The 21,649-nt window shown below is 40.5% G+C and overlaps 1 protein-coding gene across 1 annotated transcript in view; it reads left to right on the forward strand.

Moving 5' to 3' along the window:
• The window catches only part of A2ML1 (alpha-2-macroglobulin like 1), a 53,012-nt gene extending 32,365 nt beyond the window's left edge, over positions 1 to 20,647 (forward strand). Inside the window, 21 exon segments of the mRNA XM_038577899.1 lie at positions 1,036 to 1,129; positions 1,509 to 1,629; positions 2,724 to 2,952; positions 3,083 to 3,209; positions 4,799 to 4,920; positions 5,495 to 5,546; positions 5,907 to 5,990; positions 7,607 to 7,783; positions 7,948 to 8,029; positions 8,562 to 8,655; positions 8,657 to 8,719; positions 10,248 to 10,322; positions 10,679 to 10,841; positions 12,241 to 12,455; positions 15,848 to 16,063; positions 16,229 to 16,356; positions 16,514 to 16,604; positions 16,963 to 17,031; positions 18,357 to 18,460; positions 18,916 to 18,957; positions 20,138 to 20,647. Coding sequence (XP_038433827.1) covers positions 1,036 to 1,129; positions 1,509 to 1,629; positions 2,724 to 2,952; positions 3,083 to 3,209; positions 4,799 to 4,920; positions 5,495 to 5,546; positions 5,907 to 5,990; positions 7,607 to 7,783; positions 7,948 to 8,029; positions 8,562 to 8,655; positions 8,657 to 8,719; positions 10,248 to 10,322; positions 10,679 to 10,841; positions 12,241 to 12,455; positions 15,848 to 16,063; positions 16,229 to 16,356; positions 16,514 to 16,604; positions 16,963 to 17,031; positions 18,357 to 18,416 — 2,262 coding nt within the window. The 3' untranslated portion in view covers positions 18,417 to 18,460; positions 18,916 to 18,957; positions 20,138 to 20,647.
• The last annotated feature ends 1,002 nt before the right edge of the window (positions 20,648 to 21,649 follow it).

Here is a 21,649-nt window from a genome sequence, read left to right on the forward strand (position 1 = left end):
TTCAGCCTCTCTCTGTCCCTAAGCAAACTGATTTCCATGGGATCAATCAAGAAGGAAAAATGAGGAAAGGTAGACCAGGGGTCTCTTAACATTATTATAAAAAATACTACATGAGTAGAAATTGAGTCCTTTATGTGTGAGCAGAAGTTGGGGATCTATGGCCCAAAGCTGATCAGGAAGTCTCTGAAGGAACCATGTCTTGTTCAGCTTTGTAGTCTCTCTAATGACTGACCCTTCCTAACACTCAATGTATTTTTGTTGAATTGGCTGAGCTGATTTGACGCCTGCCCTCAGAAAGTTCAGTCTAAATTAAATAGTAAGGACACAGTGACTAATATTTGGAAGAAGCATTAAACATATTTGACAATAAAATAAGTGGAATACAATTCAGCCATAAAAAGGAATGAAATCTTGCCATTTGTGACAACATGGATAGATCCTGAGGGTATTCTGCTAAGTGAAAAAAGTCAGAGAAAGACAAATACCATACAACCTCACTTATATGTGGAATCTAAAAATCAATGACAACAACAGCAAAACCAAGCTAATGGATACACAGAATAATTTGGTGGTTGCCAGAGGCAGGGGGTCTGGGGTGGGCAAAATGAGTGAAGGTTGTCAAAAGGTTCAGACATCCAGTTATAAAATAAATAAGTCCTGGGGATGTAATGTACAGCATGGTGACATCATGGTTGACATTGCACTGCATATTTGAAAGTTGCTAAAGAATAGATCTTCAAAGTGCTCATCACAAGAAAAATTTTTTTTTGTAACGATGTATGGTGATGGATGTTAACTAGACTTTTTGTGGTGATCATTTTGCAAAGTATATATTTAAAAAATTGAAAGCCTTTCACATTAGCTGACAGAAGTGAACACACCTTGGTGGCTGAGTATTGGGTATTAACCACCAGTCTCACAATTAATAGGAAAAGAATATCAGTCCTCAGGGAGTGGAATTCCTAGGCAGTTGCCCTAGTGGTAAGGGAAGGGACCACCTTAACACTTCACTCTGGTTTCTTTGGTGCCTATCAGGGCATGGGCCTGAAAATACTGTCCAATGCCAAAATTAAGAAGCCAGTAGATTGCATTCACCAGCCTCTGGAATACAGCTTTTCAATGGGTGAAGGTAAGCTACCTGTGTGACCTGTGGATCCTCTGAGATGTTTAAATCATGGCACTTGAAACTCTGTCCCTGCACTGAGCCTCTAGCTTCAGGACAGCAATGGGCTGTGGGTCATAGAAGCAGGTAGGGAGATCTCTCTCCCAGGGGAGAGGCTTTTGAAGCCTGAATTCCTTACTTCTTCATCCCCTGGCCAAATCTCCTCATCTGTCACTTCCCCCTGATGGCCTTATGACTAGTGAGTTCTTCAGAGGTCCTTCCCTCTTATCTCTGACTGGATGTTCTCTGTTTCCCTCTAAATTTCTTCCTAGTAGTTTGGACTCAAGTTATCTTACAACAGAAGTCTTCCGTTTCCCCCCAATTCCCTTATTTTTGTTTTCCTTAGCAAATTATAATATTGGTACAGTGAATTCTGAGTCATCATCTTCTTCATCACTTCAGTCAGAGGACTCTCAGGTCCGCCAGTACTTCCCGGAGACCTGGCTCTGGGATCTGTTTCCTATTGGGTAAGTGATGCTTCAAAGGTACTGCAGAGAACTCACACTCAGATCATTTCTAATGAATCTAAGTCTCAAGCAAAGAAAGTTTAATGGTGATATGGGAAATTGCTTCTTTCCCTGAATTCTTTTTTTTTTTTTTTCTGAAAAAATTTTTTTTTTTTGAATCTTTCCCTGAATTCTTAGGGAATTATAGACAATCCTTCAAAACAAACTCACATGTCTCCACATTTACACAGTGCAGACAGCACATTCTGAGTCCAGGTCCAACAAATATAAAGGCACATGTTGACATCAATTCCTGCTCACTGCTTACCTGATTTTTTTTTCTCTACAATTTTATTTATTTGACAGAGAGAGAAAGAGCACAAATAGGCAGAGCAGCAGGCAGAGGGAGAGGGAGAAGCAGGCTCCCCACTGAGCAGAGAGCCTGATGTGGAGCTCTATCCCAGGACCCTGGGATCATGACTGAAGCTGAAGGCAGACTCTTTTTTTTTTTTTGAAGATTTTATTTACTTATTCATGGAAGACACAGAGAGAGGCAGAGACATAGTCAGAAGGAGAAGCAGACTCCCTGCAGGGGACCCAATGCAGGACTTGATCCCAGTACTCAAGGATCACACTTTGAGCAGAAGGCAGTCACCCAACCACTGAGCCACCCAGGCGCCCCTTACCTGCTCATTATCCATGAACGAATGACATAATGACAAGCCCCATCTCATCCCAAGGCACATGTGTCCAGCAGCCCCATGAAAAGATGCTCAATATCACTAATCATCAGAGATAAGCAACTCAAAACCCCAATGAGATATCACCTCACAGATTCAGAGGGCACTGGCCTCTTTCAGATATGTTTGCACACATGTGCCCACCTTTACTCACTCACCCCCTCACATACTCAAGTACCCCCTTTCTCCATATTCCTAGCCACCTACTTGAAGGTTCACACTCTGAGATTTGCATGTTCCTCAGTTCAGTTGGCTTTTTATATTCCTCCACCATCAGCAACAACAAAAAATGACTTTGGCAGTGAATATCTATAGCTTAATTCACAATGTTCTCCTCCTGCTATGTACCTCACTTGGGTTCTTGTGTCCTCACAGTGACTCAGGGAAGGAGGCTGTCCATCTTACAGTTCCTGATACCATTACTGAGTGGAAGGCCATGACTTTTTGTACCTCCCAGTCCAGCGGCTTTGGTCTTTCACCTACTGTTGGACTGACTGCTTTCAAGCCATTCTTTGTTGACCTGACTCTCCCTTACTCAGTAGTTCGTGGGGAATCCTTTCGCCTTACTGCCACCATCTTCAATTATCTAAAGGACTGCATCAGGGTAAGATCTGGGGATACAGGAAGCAGATGTCCCTGGAAAAGAGATGAGATGTGTCTTCACCCCCACATTTCCCTAAGCCTCTGTGGGTTGTTTCCTGTACTCAGACCCTTTATTTCTTAAACATCTGTAGGTTCAGACTAATCTGGCTACATCAGATAAATACCAGGTGGAATCGTGGACAGATTCTCAGGGATCCAGCTGTCTCTGTGCTGATGAAGCAAAAACGTATCACTGGAATATCACAGCTATCAAATTGGGTAAGAGAAGGAAGTGGTAGAGGAATAAAGGAAAGCATACAGCAAAAGCTCAGTGATTGAGAACTTTACCTTTTCCTGTCCTGCATTTGCTTTGTTCTTTCTTCCTCATTTTGTTTACCTCTATTTTTTTCCCTCCTAAGTCTATGCTATAAATAAATAAGCAGATGTTTTTTGATAGATCATGAAAAAATTATCCAAACAAGATTACTATGAGTGTGAAAGGGGAGCTTTTAGGGTGTCTGAATGGCTCTGTCCGTTAAGCATCTGCCTTCTGCTCAGGTAATAATCCCAGGATCCTGGAATTGAGTCCTGCATCGGGCTCCCGGTTCAGCAGGGAGTCTTCTTCTCCTTCAACTTCTCCCTCTTGCTCGTGCTCTCTCTCACTCTTGCTCTCAAATAAATAAATAAAATCTTAAAAAAAGAAAGGAAAAGGGGAGCTTTTGATATTTATGCCAGGACAAGGGATATATAGTCATGTTACTAATCAAATAGTTACTACGAGCCCACCACTATTCTAACTGCTTGGCATGTAGTAACTCATTTAAAACCCTGGTTTTCAGAAGTATTTATACTTCTAAAACTATCTATAATATAAATATTCTATCTACTACGGCTTGACAAATCACCCTAAAACTTAGTGGCTTGGGGCGCCTGAGTGGCTCAGTCTGTTAAGCATCTGCTTTTGGCTCAGGTCATGATCTCAGGGTCCAGAGTCATGCTCAGTGGGGAGTCCGCTTCTCCCTCTCCCTCTGCTCCCGCCACCCCCTGCTCATGCTGTCATTGTCTCTCAAAGAAATAAAATCCTTTAAAAAACCCAATAATTTAAAGGCTTAAAAGAGCAAACATTTATGATCACCCAGTTTCCATGGGCCAGTAATCTAGGTGCAGAATGTAGCAGGGTGCCTCTAGCTCAAGGTCTGTCATGAAATACCAGTCAAGCTGTCAGCAGGGCTGTGTTCTTATCTGGAGACTTGACTAGGAGATGATCCATTTCCACACACCTTCCAAAGTCTCTGTCCCTCACAGGCCACAATTCTTGGCCTCAGCTGTGGGCCAGTAGCCTCATCAGTATCTCATCACATGAATCTTTCCACTGGGCTGCCTCAGGACAGGACAGCTGGCTTCCTGCAGAGCAAGTGGCCCAAGAGAAAGAGTGCACCTGAGACAAAAGCTATATTCTTTTTTATAACTTAATCTCAGAAATGGCATCTCATTGCTCCTGCCCTATCCGCCTCATTAAAAGTGAGTCACGTAGTCCAGCCCATGCTCTGAGAGGAATTTACACAAGGTGTAAATATCGGGATGCAGGGATCACTGGGGGCCCTCAAAGGCTGTCTGCCTCACTGGACCACCATTTGGACTTCACCTGGAAGCTTGTTAGAAATGAAAAAAAAAAAAAAAGAAAAGAAAAAGAAAAGAAATATCAGTATAGGTCTTGCCCCAGATGTACTGAGTCAGTTTGTATTCTAAAAGATCCACAGGTCTTTGCATGCCATTAAGTTTAAGAAGCATTGGTCTAGAGGGGAAGAGACCTCTTTGGTACCTCTCGTAATAGGGTTAATGCCTTCCTTTCTCCTTCTTTCTTCTAGGTCATGTAAACTTTACTATCACTACTAAGATTCTGGACAGCAGTGAACTCTGTAGGGGGGAAAAGGGGTTCATTCCAGCAAAGGGCCAGAGTGACACACTTATCAAACCAGTTCTGGTCAAGGTGAGTTTTCTGCAGGCCTAGCTTCGGAGGTGGAGATAGCAGTCACCCCAGGGATGTTGTGTGTGTGTCTAGCTATACTGTGAGTCCCTCACAGGTGTCTCATTCCCACTTCAATCAGGTAGCTCACCTTCCTTCTTCTGTGGTGCCTTTCTGCCCTTAATTATTTGCTTAACCCATTCCAATGCTCTATGAAAGTGCCTAATACAGTACCTGGTACTTTATTATAGAGACACACTAAATGTCAGTTTCTCTTATTAAAATCTCTAATATTATCATTAATTGCTTTTTTCATCCCATTATGAATACCATTGTCAGTCCTCCCTCTTAGAAGTTTTCTAAACTTGTCCTTAGTTCTATCCCATTCTCAGAAAGAATTTTATTGATAGGCTCATCCCGGCATTGAAATAGAGTTCTCCTGAGTTTCAAAGAGAAACTCTGTTCTCTCCAATTCTAAGAAGCCCTGGAGGCACAGGGAGGGCTTCTCCCCATTTCCCTTCTGCTTCCTGTTCCTTCATTGCCACCTGCCCAGACATTCATCTTCATTGTTTTTACCCTATGTCTCTCTTCATGTCAGCCTGAGGGAGTCCTTGTGGAGAAGACATACAGCTCATTGCTATGCCCAAAAGGTGGGTGAATACAGAGAGGGGTTGGTGCTGAGAATTTCCCTAGGCAACAAGAGATTTTTGTAGGCTAAGGAAGGAATATACAGGACTAGAAGAGATAGGAGAATCTGGAGTGCTATCCCTAGTAGGGTGGATTAGCTGAGAGACACGATGAAGAAGAAAAAATGTACAACACAATTATGTGTTTTGGGGGGATTTATTTTCAGCAGAGAGCACTATGAGTAGGTTAAAAAAATTGCCTCCATCCAATGGAAAACACTGGGTACAGAAAACATTAGATTATAGACAGTTTTCCTATGGTTTGGGCTTGAACTCCCAATACTTCTACCTTCTATAGTTTCTCCTTTTCTCTGCCTCTCACAGGACAAGTGGCTTCAGAATCTATCTCCCTGGAGCTCCCTGTGGATGTTGTTCCTGATTCAACCAAGGCTTATGTTACAGTTCTGGGTAAATAGCCAGAGATCCTTGTTCAAAAGAAAAAAAAAGACTGAAATCTGCCAAAGCATGGAGTGGGGTTGGCCATGTAGACTTATCTGAAGGAAGGCATGTTAGATTAGAAGTGACAGAGAGCTTATTTTATAGTTGGTAAATACACTCTATAAGTAACAGTACACGTGGGATTAGATAGATGTATGTGATAGTTAAAAACAGAAAGGAGTCTGGACAGAGGAAGTTAAAGGTCAAGGAAGCTTCATATGTATTTAGGTTCACCAACATGGTCTATAAATTGAGTAGAGAAGAGACATAGTGTTTGTAGCAGCCATTTAAAAAATGAAGACTTTATTTGAGTATAGTTTAGGGAAGATAAAACTATTTACACAGATGGGACACATCACTCTGGGCAAGGAGAGGGATTGAGTAGAAAAGCATGAGCTTGAAAATAATATCTGAGTTGGGATCTTAGTTCTACTATTTAATGGCCATGTGACCTTGAAAAAATTAGTGGACAATCCTGATCCTTTTTTTCCCTCTGTAAGACAGTGATGATAACCTACCTCTAAGATTGGTATAAAAATTAAATATAATATAAAGTTTCCAGGGATCCCTGGGTAGCTCAGTGGTTTTGCGCCTGCCTTTGGCCCAGGGCCGATCCTGGGGTCCCAGGATCAAGTCCCGCGTTGGGCTCCCAGCATGGAGCCTGCTTCTCCCTCTGCCTGTGTCTCTGCCTCTCTTCCTCTCTCTCTCTCTCTCTATGTCTATCATAAATAAATAAAAATAAATCTTTAAAAATATATATATAAAATTTCCATATGTATCTAGCATATAGTAGGAGCCCTGGATGTGTTAGATTATTTCTTTATATTTATCCCTACCAAAATACTTTCCAGGTTAAAATTTCTCTATCTTTGAAGGTATTAGATTCATACTTGTCATATAGAACTCATTGTAGTATATAGCTTACTCTCTAGGCTTGTCTTTCATACTGCATTGTGGGCTCCTTGAGGACAACAGCCATGTCTTTTTAATTTCTATTTCTGGTACATTTCCTGCCACATAATTGACATTAGTACATGTTTAGATTTGAATTGAACTTAATGGCTAAAGTGCATTAATGGGTCACTTATGTCAGGCTTACTGGTTTATAAAATAAATATATGGCTAGGTCAGTAGCTATAACTGGAAAAAGGTGCCGGGATTGTGTGTGCTTGAGGGGAACATGGCAATTTGGAGGATAATGTATTTATATGTGGTGGAGGACCTTAGCAATTGAGTCTAAGTATTGTGGGTTTTGTTATGTCACTACCAGCCCCAGTGACACGTCCTCTTAAAAACCCCGAATTCCCCTAGGTAGCCTATGTACTTCTCTGTGTATTCCAGTACCTTGTGTGAACCCGATATTATAGTGCTATATTATAATTGTTTAAAACGAATCTACTTATAATGTTCTGTCAATGTTTACCTCTCTGATTGTGATCTTTTGAGGTAAAGACTGTATTTGACTTATTGTCTCCTAGGCACAGTGTAGGTACTCAACTAAATGATAGCTGGTACATGTTTGTTAAATGAAAGACGTAACTCACAAGGGCTCCTTCTATCATCAACTTTCTCCTTTTGGATCTCAGGAGACATTATGGGCACGGCCCTACAGAACCTAGACAATCTGGTGCAGATGCCAAGGGGCTGTGGGGAGCAGAACATGGTCTTGTTTGCTCCCATAATCTACGTCTTGCAGTATCTGGAGAGGGCAAGGCTGCTGACTGAAGAAATCAAGTCTCAGGCAGTGGGTTTCCTGAAAATAGGTGAGTTGGTTCAATCTTTCTTCTTGGACAAATTCTCTAGGACCCATGATAAGTTAATAAGATACAGGGGAGTTCCCCCTGAAGTGTTCTGCACCCTTGAAAGCCTTGAAAGGCATATTTTTTGAAGTTGTCCCTGTGATCTAACATCATATCTGGCTTCCCAGGGTACCAGAAGGAGCTAATGTACAAACACAGCAACGGCTCATACAGTGCCTTTGGGGAGCAGGATGGAGATGGAAACACATGGTAATATTGCCCAGTTCTCAGTGTACTCCAGAGCATAATTCCTGGGTCTAAGGAACAATTCCTCTATCTCTCCTCTTAACCCTATTTCTTCTTCTTTTTTAAATTTTATTTAAATTCAATTAATTAACGTATAATGTATTATTGGTTTCAGAGGTAGAGGTCAGTGATTCATCAGTCTTATATAACACCCAGTGTTCATTATATTACGCGCCCTCCTTAATGTCCATCACCCAGTTACCCTATCCCTTCACCTCCCTCCCCTCCAGTGAACCCGTTCCTTCTTATATCTATCTTCTCTACCTCTTTAATATTGTTTATTTCAGCCTCATGTATGGTCAAGCCCCTCACCTTTCTCCCTGACCTTGTGACTCTCCAATTCTTGTCCCCATTAATGCCCAATAATATCTCCCTTTTTTAGCCTTATGTTTTCTTAATCCTCTTCTGGAACCATATACCAAAATAAAATATAAAACTATTGTACCCTTGCTGGGGAATCCCCCTTCATGCCACACTTCTGTCTTTACCCATATAGGCTGACAGCGTTTGTCACCAAATGCTTTGGCCAAGCTCAAGAATTTATCTTCATTGATGACAAGAATATCCAGGATGCTCTCAAGTGGATGGCGGGGAAACCAGCTCCCCAACGGTTGCTATGCTAATGTGGGAAACCTCATTCACACAGCTATGAAGGTGCAAATCTGCCCTAGGGTCTTCAGCCCACTGTCAGGTCTGGGAGGAATTTGCACCTCTGACTAAGCAGAATCAAAAGAGCATAAGCCTGGGAGTCAGTGTTCTTTAGGTCTGAGTCCTAGCTCTAAGTGACCTTGCTCAAAATGCTTAACCAATCTGAGCCTCAGCTTCCATATCTATAGAATTAGAAAATGTACTGACGCATGGCTCTCACATCAGCAGCTCCTGAGAACGAGTTTGAAATGCAAATTCTAGTCCTACCCTGGACCTACTCTGAGAAACTCTGGGGATGTGGGCCAGCAATTTGTATTTTTAACAAGCCCTGGAGGTGGTTCAGACATTTGTGAAAGTATGAGAACCACTGGATGAGACATTCACTGAGTTGTATACTATCTCCCTAAATCTGGAGCAAGGCCATTTTGGTGAGGACTGATAGACAGCCTAGTGTTTTTTGTAAGAGGTTTACTCTGTGCCGGGCACTGCTCTAAGCACTTCGTTTATTTGATATTACTTAATGTCTACAACAAATTAATGAGCTAGCTGCTGGTATGCCATTATTAATCCCATTTTACAGATGAAGAAATTTAGGTGCAGAGATTAAGTGAACTGCCCAAGGTGAATGCTAATGCAGGGTAGGACTGTAATTTGAATCATGGCCTCAGAACTCCACAGGCACTGCCCTTGCCCATTCACTGCATTGCTGGTACCCCTCCTGAACACAGGATGAGGTGTTACGATACATCCGGAGAATTTGTTCAATTCAGAGTATGCCCAGTGAAAGAAAAGATTTGTATGTATGTTACTAGAGAAATCATTTACATTGCTGTTCCAGGGCTTGGATTACAAATCTTGAGCATTAAAAAAAAAGTCTCTATAAAGGATTCATTAGTTTTCCTTATGCAAGATTTTATTAGTGCCCCCAAGGTGCTCTCCTCTTACATACTGTGTGAAATACATGTGGAAGTAGCACAAACCAGGGCTTGACTCCAACAAGATCCCAGAGGTCTTCCCTTTTCCTCTTTTACCAGACCCAGCCAGTCTATTAAGAAACCCATCACCAGTATAGCAAGCTTAGTGGTGTAGTGCAGGAAGCTCCATAATTAAACTCCCTGAGTTCAAATCCTAGTCCCTGTTTATTAGCTGTGTAATCTCGAGCAACCTGTTTAATCTTTTTTTTTTTCTTACGGAATTCCTTATAGGATGAGGATAACAATTTAGATTAGCTGTTTTTAAAAACTTGCTAATATCTTTCCATGAAAGGGATTAAACAGGGCAGGTGTCACCTTATCTCTCCTGGAGAAGAGGCTGGGCCTTTTACTTCTGGAGAGGATGTCCATTTGAAGAGGCACAGATTCAGTAAGAACCTGAGAATAAGAGATTTTTCTCCTTATCCCCTCCACTGTGTTTGTTTGCTTATTTGTTTAAATAATCCACCCATTAAGAGGGGATGCTTTTTTGCAAATTGCACATAATTCTTGCATATGCTGTGCTGTCTGCTGCCCTGACGTGGGGTCCTTGTACCCTCTAGGGCGGTGTTGAAGATGAGATTTCCCTGACTGCATACATCACAGCTGCATTGCTGGAAATGGGAATGACCGCACATGTAAGTATCTCTAGCTTTTTCTCTTTATATCCTTCTTATTGTGCCTAGTTGTAGAGGAATTCAACTACTTTTAATCCCTGTTCACCCTTATAAACTCAAAAAGAATACAACGAAGGGCACCTGGATGGCTCAGTGGTTGAGTGTCTGCCTTTGGCTCAGGCCATGATCCCGGGGTCCTGGGATCCAGTCCTACATTGGGCTTCCTGTGGCAAGCCCGCTTCTCTCTCTGCCTCTCTCTGTGTCTCTCATGAATAAAATCTTAACAAAACAAAACAAAAAGGATGTGATGATTTCCTTATCCCTTCCCATTTTCCCAGGAATGCCTTATTAAGTCAGTTCTTTATCTTACTTTTCAGGACCCAATGGTGAGTCAGGGTCTGAAGTGCCTCCGAGACTCTGTTTCCTCTACTACCAACCTCTACACACAGGGCCTCCTTGCTTATACTTTCTCTCTGGCTGGGGAGATGGACATCAGAAACGTTCTTCTTGAAAAGTTAGACCAGCAGGCTATCATCTCAGGTATGTTGGCCATGTTAGGAGTTCTTTGAAATTATGAAAATATGTTGTGAGTTATCTATAGTTTTCACTAGTCCCCATGGTCCCACATATATTCTATCATATCTAGGATTCCTTTTAGGAAAAGTTGTGAAGTCATTAGATCATTGTTGAGAGTTTTGTGAGAAAGCCCATGGAAGTCTTTAAAGGCATTGTTATACTTTTGACATGAAGAGGAAAGAGATGGTAGAAGCTAATCAGAAGACCTATGGGCATTATAGAATCTCCCTTTTATAAAGGTCTTTAACAATTCTATGTATGAGATCACTGAGGTTGATGGGGTAAAAGTTAAACTTAGAGATTTCTTTCTTATTTCTTCTTTTTTTGGAGGAGAGGGGTAGGGAATGGCAGAGGGAGAGGGAGAGAGAGAATCTTAAGCAAGCTCCATTACCAGTTGGTGGGGCCCCACTCTTGGTTTCAGAACAGGTAATGATCTCAGGGTGGTGAGATCCAGCCCTATGTCAGGCTCCATGGTCAGTGGGGAGTCTGCTTGGAATTCTTTCTTTTCTCTGTCCCACCCCCAACTTGTACACACACACACACTCACTCTCTCTCTCTCTCTCTCTCAAATAAGTAAATAAATCTTTTTTAAAAAAATGTTAAACTTGGGCTGCCTGGGTGGCTCAGTGGTTTAGCGCTGCCTTCAGCCCAGGGCGTGATCCTGGAGACCCTGGATTGAGTCCCACGTCAGGCTCCCTGCATGGAGCCTGCTTCTCCCTCTTCCTGTGTCTCTGCCTCTCTCTGTTTCTCGAATAAATAAATAAATAAATAATCTTTTTTAAAAAGTTAAACTTTTGATTAAATAAAATAAAAGCTGAGGGACACCTGGGTTCAGGTCTGCCTTCAGCTCAGGGTGTGATCCTGGAGTCCCGAGATCGAGTCCCACATTGTGCTAGCCCACTTCTCCCTCTGCCTATGTCTCTGCCTCTCTCTCTGTGTTTCTCATGAATAAATAAATGAAATCTTTAAAAAAATAAAATAAAATAAAGGCTGAAAAATTAAAAATGGAATTCCATAAGTCAAAAAAATGCCCCAAAATACATAAGATTATTGTAAGTTTCTACTTACCTGTATCTACTAGCATTAGAATTTATAAATTAATGAGAGTGGTTTTCATATAATTACTGGAAGCATTTACTGATATTCTCAGCTTCACCATGGGTAATTTCGTCTGACTCTACACACACACTTATGCGCACACACATCTCTGTGTAAACATAATAGCCAAAATATCAAAAGATTTGAAAAATATTTTTTTTTACCTCATGATTAACTTTTGGTTGGTACTTGCTCTGCTCTAGGGTGTAGCATTTACAAATTGAATATGAGAAACCATTTCCTATTTTTGCTTCTTTTTCCATAGGAGGGTCTATTCACTGGAGCCAAAAGCCTATTCCGTCATTGGATGACAGACCTTGGTCTCAGCCTGAGGCTGTAGATGTGGAACTTACAGCATATATATTACTGGCCCAACTTAGCAAAGCCAGCCTGACTCAAAAGGAGATAGCCAAGGCCACTGCCATAGTGGCTTGGTTAACCAAGCAACGTAATGCATATGGGGGCTTCTCTTCTACTCAGGTAAATAGCCTCCTTTCCAACTGTCACACATCAGGTAGGATTAGGTCCTGTGTGGAAATAGAAAAAAACAAAACAAAACGGTAACAACAAAGCTATTGCCCTTGACTTCTAGGTCAAGGGACTTCTAATTCTGTATAGAGAGAAAAAGCAAAATAATATTGGATCATATGAACACATAAATAGTACAATATGCATTTAATTCTCTTTCTTTTTAGAGTATGAAACATCATGAGATCAGTGTTTTACATGTGAATAGGACATATATAATTATGGTGAAATTATATGTTAAAAGCTTAGAAATGAGTTGGAAGCATAAAAGCAAGGTTTTACGGGTATACTTCCTTCTACTACTGGGAGGTTAGTAAGATATATAATCTCTACTCTAAAAAAGTTAACAAACTAGAAGTAAAGTTAGGAAAAGTGCGGGACACCTGGGTGGCTCAGTGGTTTAGCACCTGCCTTTGGCTCAGGGTGTGATCCTAGAGTTCCCGGATCAAGTCTCACATCAGGCTCCCTGCAGGGAGCCTGCTTCTCCCTCTGCCTGTATTTCTGCCTCTGTCTCTCATGAATAAATAAATAAAATCTTAAAAAAAAAAGTAGGAAAAGTTCTAATAATTACAGAGCAGGATTTGGTTATATGACATAAGATACAAAAGATACAAAATAATGCATTTCAAAAGGGAGCAAGACCTTACATCAACTTGAAGGATAAGAAAAATCTTCAGGAGAATGACATTTGAGGTAGATCTAGAATAATATGTAGCAGTGCCTGGCTGACTTATTCAGTAGAGCATGTGACTTTTGTTCCTGGGGTCATGAGTTCAAGCCCCACATTGAGTGTAGAACCTACTTAAAAGATGATAGATAGATAGATAGATAGATAGATAGATAGATAGATAAAAAAATAGATGATAGATAGATAGATAGATAGATAGATAGATAGATAGATAGATAGATGAAATAAAAGGGTATGTAAGATTGTAAGATTTTGGGAGGCAGCTATTGAAAGGAAGGGGAAATGGCTTGAGCAGAGACAACAGTTTGCAAAAGTATAGGATGACTCTCGGGAAAACTGGGTTATCTAAAGCATAAAGGGACTTCAGTTTAGAAAGTTAGGGCAGCTTTATACTATGAAGGAGGCCCTTGCATAACAGACTCAAGATTTTGAGGAGATATTGATTTTTTTAAAACTTTGTTTCAGGAAGATTGACCTGTTATTTGTATAGCGGGTGGTTTAGAGGTGGAAGACACTGGATTTGAAGAGATAAGGACAATATTTCATTTGTCTAGGTTAGGAGTAAGAAAATTGAATTAGGTGGCAGTGAGGGAAAAAGGGATAGAATTGCACGATAAATTCTAATAGCATCATAAAAATTGTCTTAGATGATCATAAAGAGAGTAGTCATTAATTCATTTGTTCTGCAAATTTTTTTTTAATTTTTATTTATTTATGATAGTCACACAGAGAGAGAGAGAGAGAGAGGCAGAGACACAGGCAGAGGGAGAAGCAGGCTCCATGCACCAAGAGCCCGACGTGGGATTCGATCCTGGGTTTCCAGGATCGCACCCTGGGCCAAAGGCAGGAGCTAAACCGCTGCACCACCCAGGGATCCCCGCAAATGGTATTAAATACATACCATGTCCAATTCACTAAGGATACAAAATAATCAAGAAAACATTTTGCTTACCCTTGTAAAGATTATATTCTGACTTGTTGAAATTAGGGCCAGATTCACTGAAGATGTAACATGTACATTAGACCTGGAAAAGGAATAGATTTTTATTGATACAGTGTTTGGTAAAGATGTTAAGAGCACTAAGCTTGAATATAGTAAAGACTTAATTGAGGGACGCTTGGGTGGCTCAGTGGTTGAGTGTCGGCCTTTGGTTCAGGGCATGATCCTGGACCTAGGATCCCAGGATCGAGTCCCACATCAGGTTTCCTGCATGAGCCTGCTTCTCCCTCTGCCTGTGTCTCTGCCTCTCTCTCTCTCTCTCTTTTCTCTCTCTCTGTCTCTCGTGAATAAATAAATAAAATCTTAAAAAGACTTAATTGAAATCTTAAAAAATTATATAGTACTATATACTTCCTTACTTCAAGGCCAAAGATCAGGAAGGACTTCTTGCTGAGCCCTAAATAATTATGACATACAATTTTAGAAAGCAGTGAGTGAAATGTTTAGAACTCTCAGTGACACATATGTCAAAATTGTTTTTGAATAAAAGTCTTAGCTATTACAAGAAGTCATATAGCACTTAACACTGGTTTTCCAGCTAATAACGAGGTCTCATTTCTTGAATTGTTTCCACATATTTGAGTAATAAGGACCTCCTTGGATCCAGTTCACAGAGAGTAGACAAAAAGTTGTTTGTAGATGGTCAACTGCACAGCTATCACTTATTCACAGATTTCCCAGGGTGGGTGACCTGTCTTCCTATTTTTATATGACCATGTGATGTCTACAACTGTTCTTTTAAACTTGGATTAGGAAGAAAGTGGGGTTCCTTTATTCTGTAGATATTGCACTAAGTGTCAAGCATATAGACATACTCGTAGCAGTAAAATATAACAATTTTCTGAACATTTCACTCTCTTTTTTCTTTACTTGTAGTTTATATAAATCATGTTTTCAGAATAAACAAGTTCCAACTACATGATGCCATACTCTCTTAGTGGCAGTTTATCTGTCTTATACCAGAATGATGAAAAGATTGTCATAAGACACAGTGGTGAAGAAGCCTTGGTTTGCAAGATAGGATCCACTGATACCCTCTCCAGCTGTGCCATAGAAGACCATTACGCAGCTAAACAACTGAAGAATGTGCAATTTTTAGGGCTATCACTGCTTGTTTCCTCTCTAAATAAGGAAACTGCAAAATACATACTGAACAGTTATCCACTTGTTTATAACTATAGCCCGTTCTGAAGCTACGTTTGGTTGAATATGAGTATGAGGGATGCCTGGGTGGCTCAGCAGTTGAGCATCTGCCCTTGACTCAGGGAGTGATCCTGGGGTCCCAGGATCAAGTCCCACGTCAGGCTTCCTGCATTGAGCCTGCTTCTCCCTCTGCTTATGTCTCTGCCTTTCTCTTTGTGTGTCTCTCATGAATAAATAAAAATAAAATCTTAAAAAAAAAAGAATATGAATATGAGATTAGCCTAGTGACCTATAGGCGTATAGTTTAATACTAGCTTGATGGCAATTTTCTACACAGGCAAGATATCGTTTCTATGTCAGCTTCCACAGCATTAATGAATGTGGTTCTTAGATACTTAGAAGAGGTGTTGTCCAAGCTGATGAACAACAACTATATATATAGGTTATGGGGTTGTTTGAGGCTAATGCCAGTGGCTCACAAAATGTAAGCATATGCTTGATTGTCTTCTTTAGGATACTGTAGTTGCTCTCCAAGCTCTTGCCAAATATGCCACTGTAGCCTATGTAACATCTGAAAAAGTCAACCTGGCTGTAAAATCCAATAAGAATTTCCAGCACACTTTCAGCATTCAGGCTGCCAACCGGTTGGTGCTTCAGCAGGAAACTCTGCCCAGTATCCCTGGAGTGTACACCTTGGAAGCCTCAGGCCAGGGCTGTGTCTATGTGCAGGTAAGTAGAGATCCATGAGAACAAACATGCATTGGGAAGGAGAGTCCAAGGGCATCTTTGCCACCAGGAGAATCTTTACTCTATCTCGTTTATAAAGAGAATAGTTTGGACTGTGTGATAAAGTTCTTCCCAGTTCTGATTTGGTTATCTATTTCCCCCTGCTAGATGGTGCTGATATACCATATTCCCCCTCCTAAGTTTGTGGACACCTTTAGTCTTAGTGTGGAAATGGGAAAAGCTAGATGTGAGCAAGCTACTTCACCTCGATCCTTGATGCTCACCATACACACCAGGTAAGAAAAGCTGGTGGTGGGGGCACCTGGATCATAGAAGCATAGAGTTGTGTGTGTGTATTTGTGTGCATGTGTGTATATGTGTGTGCTGGGGATACAGAGTATGCTGAGAGGGAAAATAATGGGTTCACACTAATGTGCTTCTTTCTGCCCTTAGTTACGTGGGGAGTCGCAGTTCTTCCAATATGGCCATTGTAGAAGTGAAGATGCTTTCTGGGTTCAGCCCCAAGGAGGGTACCAATCAGTTAGTAAGTCTGTTCTATTTTCTGCATTTAACTAACTCCAAGGGGACCTAACATTATCCCTAAAAAACTGGTGAAGTGGGCTTTATGGTATATACATACAACTCATGATTGTATTGTTTTGGTGTGCTACAACAGTGCATCAGATACATAAAATGGAAACTGGAATAGTTGTGGTTCTTTTTTCTTACTTTCTCCACAGTATATATTGTCTCCTTGATCATGACAGAGCTTTGGAATATTACCCTAAGGGATACGAAGGCTCTGGATCTTAGTCTGTTTTATTTTTCCCTTTCTTTTTTTTTTATTTATTTTTTATTTTTTATTTTTATTATTTTTTTTTATTTTTCCCTTTCTTATTCAGCTTCTCCAACAACCTCTGGTGAAGAAGGTGGAATCTGGAACTGATATCCTGAACATTTATTTGGAAGAGGTAGGTATTCAGAAGTGAACCTAAGAGTTTAATTTCTTTTTTTTTTTTTTTCTGAGAAGAGTTTAATTTCTTATGAAGCTTTGCAACTTCCTAATATTAATAGGTTAGTACATATACTCTATATACTAGTGTCACATACACAGGGATAAAAGAGAATGGGTCCACAGCCATGAAATGAATTCTACCTCCATGCTGGTATACTATATCAAATATTCTTATTCACTTCCAGTGCAGTACTGTCTAACAGATATGTAATATGAACTATCTATATCATTTAAAAATGTGTAGGCCAGGGGTGCCTGGATGGCTTAGCTGGTTATGCATCTGCCTTTGGCTCAGGTCATGATCCCAGGGTCCTGAGATAGAGCCCCACCCATGTCAGGCTATCTGCTCAGTGGGGAGCCTGCCTCTCCCTCTCCATTTGCCTCTTCCCTAGCTCATGCTTTTTCTAGCTCTCTCTCAAAAATAAATAGATAAAATATTTATTTATTTATTTATTTATTTATTTATTTATTTATTTTTAAGATTTTTAAAATTTATTCATGAGAAACACAGAAAGAGAGAGAGGGGCAGAGACACAGGTAAAGGGAGAAGCAGGCTTCTTGCAGGGAGCCCGATGTGGGACTCTATCCCGGGTCTCCAGAATCACACCCTGGCCCAAGGTGGCACTAAACCGTTGAGCCACCCAGGTTGCCCCAAAATATATATTTTTTTAATGTGTAGGCTAGAATGTGACCATTTTAAGATAAGGTGGTCAGGGAAGGCCTCTCTGAGGAGATATTATCTGATAGGAGACTGGAATGAAGAGAGAAAACCAAAAGGGAGCATAGAACTGTTTAAATAAAATGAAAATTTGTTTCTTTGGCCACTTCAATTAACCAAGGGTTAGAGTAGACCAAGAACGGAGAGAACCAATTTATAGAAGGGCCAGAAAGCTATAAGATCCTAAGAAGAAAGAGCCAGGAAGTCAGCAGAAGCCAGTATCTCTAAGACTGGTATGGGGCAGAAGGGTTGGTAGAAGGGTTTCAGAAAATTTATGTGAAGACAAAAGTCTTTTAGCCTCCACATTATACAGAGTGTTATTTTCACTTTAGTTTTATTTTTTTCTTAATTTTTATTTATTTATGATAGTCACAGAGAGAGAGAGAGAGGCAGAGGCATAGGCAGAAGGAGAAGCAGGCTCCATGCACCGGGAGCCCAATGTGGGATTCGATCCCGGGTCTCCAGGATCGCGCCCTGGGCCAAAGGCAGGCGCTAAACTGCTGCGCCACCCAGGGATCCCTCACTTTAGTTTTAATATGATATTTTGTCTTTGTTCTCCACAGCTGAGCAAGAAGACTCAGAACCTATTCCTTTACCATCAGCCAAAGTGTGTTGGTCACTAACCTGAAACCAGCAACCATCACAGTCTATGACTACTACCTCCCAGGTGAGGGCTAAGAAGATATACTTGTGTCTCCCAACATATTTCTGCCTCATTCTTCATGACATCTCTCTTAATTTTACAAATACTCCTTCCTAAACCAAGTAGCACATAATTACATTATTCAATCTCCTAAAACATCATAATTTAATTATGTCATTCTTAAGTCTTCTGTGCTAGGGATATTTTATAAGATGAGGTCTATAGACCAAAAGAACAATACAGACCACAGTTCTTTAAGGACTATTCTGAATATTTTTTCTGTGATTAATAATTTACCACAATATTAGCATTTGGAAGTTTCCTATAATTCTTTTTTTCCCCCCTATAATTCTTAATATGCTTGTAACCTAAATGGATCCTCTGAAAAAGGCTAAAGCAGTAGTTTTCATGGAGTATTTTCTCTTTGAATGTATGAGGCTTATAATGTAATGATTGATACATGTCATTTCATTTTACAGATGAACGGGCAACAATTCAGTACTCTGACCCCTGTGAATGAGGTAAGGGTGAGCTTTAGGGTAGGCTGACCATATTTAATAGTTAAGGAGATTTTCTTCTGAGTTACTATTATTGTATTTTGGAAGTTAATTTTTGATAGAAAGTGGGCTTTCTTTTTTTGTCTTAAACTTTTCTTTCTTTTTTTTTTTTTTTTAAGTAAACTCTACACCCAATGTAGGGCTCAAACTCACAACCCTGAAATCAAGTCACATGCTCTACTGAGCCAGCCAGGCACCCCCCTTTTCTGTCCCAAACTCTGAAAGAAAGAATAATAATCTCCATAGTTCACACCAGAAAAAGTTAATAGTGGCATCTGATTGAGGGCTTCTATGTGATTTTTATTTTTTTAAAGATTTATTTATTATTTTAGAGAGAGAGAGGCAGAGAGATAGAGCATGAGTGGGGAGAGGGTAGAGAGATGGGGAGAGAAGCAGACTCCCTGCTGAGCTGGAGCCTGGATGATAGGGCTTGACCCTGAGATCATAACCTGAGCTGAAATCAATAGTTGGACACTTAACCAACTGAGCCACCCAGGCACCCCTCTATGTGATTTTTTAAAAACAGTATTTTTGGGATCCCTGGGTGGCGCAGCGGTTTGGCGCCTGCCTTTGGCCCAGGGCGCGATCCTGGAGACCCGGGATCGAATCCCACATCGGGCTCCTGGTGCGTGGAGCCTGCTTCTCCCTCTGCCTGTGTCTCTGCCTCTCTCTCTTTCTCTCTGTGTGACTATCATAAATAAATAAAAATTAAAAAAATAAATAAATAAAAACAGTATTTTTTTCTTAAAACAAAACAAAACAACAACAAAAAAACAGTAATTTTTTTCTGATTGAAATTGATGAATTTTAAAAATTGTTTTTTTAAATTCTACATCTTTATTTTATAAAAATACTAAGGGAAAAGTAAAGATTATCTGATTCTACTCCCCTGAGAACACTATTAATAATCTCATCATGCATCTGTGAGATTTTTTCTAGATAGGAAAAAACTGAGGACATGTCTAGCTGGCTCAGTTGGGAGAGCATATGAATCTTGATGTCAGGGTTGTGAGTTTAAACCTCACCATTGGTACAGAGATAAATTTTAAAAAATATATTTTTAAAAATGGATAGGAAAAAGATCCTCTATACTTGTGAAGATTTCCTGAGTGTAATGATGTCTTCTTTTTTTTTCCTCTCCCAGGATAGAAGTTGTAAAGAGACCAATTTAATCCTTTGTGACATTACTGGACAGCCTTCTTCTGCCTCTTAAAGGAAAACTCATTTAATCAAATAATATGATTTCTCTGATTGATAGTAACAGCTGAGCAGGTTTGAAGCTCAGCTACTTTCTACTACTTCACAGATGCATAGGTGCTAGAATAAAGGGCTGGAGGAGATGAGGGGAATTATATGGAAAAGACCACGGGGAGAGATGTGGTTTAGCCATGTAGGGAACTCTCCAGAGATGATATGGAGGTAGAGGGTGATCCAAGAAAGATAAAAATGTCTTCTTGGAGGTTAAATCTAAGAGAGGATATAATTTAGGGCTTTGGGAATAGATTTAAAAAGTTTTTTTCTTTGAAAATAAAATCTGTGTCCTTGACTTTGTGCATATTTCTATGGATACCAAAGATTCTATTTCAAGATGATGATCATCCCTTAACCAAAACTCACATTTTGGCTTCTTTAAACCTTTTGACCCAGGAATGCCTGGGTGGCTCAGCAGTTGAGCCTCTGCCTTTGGCTCAGGATGTAATCCCGGCGTTCCAGGGTTGAGTCCCACATTGGGCTCCTACATGGAGCCTGCTTCTCCTGTCTCTGCCTCTCTGTGTCTCTTGTGAATACATAAGTAAAATATTTCTCCTTTTGACCCAGACATGTCAGAGAATCATATTACGGATTCAGAGAGGGGTCAGAGTAGAGAACCCTAATTAAGGGGCTGACTGTTCAGCCAGCCAGCACTGTAGGGCAACACAGTGATTGATAGCAAGAAGAGTGGCTGGCCAGGATTCCCTATCTCTGCTTTTCTCCTTCAGGATTCCTCTAGGCTTTTTCTATAGGGGATACCTATCTTTGTGTACTCTTTCTTGGGCAATGTTTTTGTTTTAGAAACAGGATTGGAGGGGTGCCTGAGTGGCTCAGTTGGTAAGCTTCTGCCTTTGCCTCAGGTCATGATCCCAGGGTGCTGGGATCAAGCCCTGTATCAGGCTCCCTCTCAGTCCCTTTCCCTCTACCTGCTGCTCCACCTACTTGTGCTCTCCCTTTCTCTGTCAAATATATGAAATCGAAAGAAAAGAAAGAAAGAAAGAAAGAAAGAAAGAAAGAAAGAAAGAAAGAAAGAAAGAAAGAAGAAAGAAAGAGAATGCTTTTTTTTTTTTTTTTAGATGAATGCTATTTAAACAGAGAAGATCATCTAGGTAATCATGCCTTTTAAGCCAGGTTAGTCACTCTCTGATCTTCTTCCTCTAGATTTTATTTTATTTTATTTTTTTTCCTCTAGATTTTAAATTTTGACCAAAAGAGTCAAGGGAAAGTCAGTCCATGATGTAGAGATATTTTCCTAAGCCCTGGGCCATACTTGAAAAACTATTCGTTCCCTGTCTCCCCCACCCTAGATTCTGCCCTGGGCCTCTTAGGAGTTCCCAAAATAAGAGAAAATGGAGAACAAGTTCAAAGGAGGTCATCTCCAAGCCTGCCTTACTCTTTGGGCGTA

The sequence above is a fragment of the Canis lupus genome, chromosome 27 (genome assembly GCF_011100685.1).
Source record: "Canis lupus familiaris isolate Mischka breed German Shepherd chromosome 27, alternate assembly UU_Cfam_GSD_1.0, whole genome shotgun sequence".
Taxonomy (NCBI): Eukaryota; Metazoa; Chordata; class Mammalia; order Carnivora; family Canidae; genus Canis; species Canis lupus.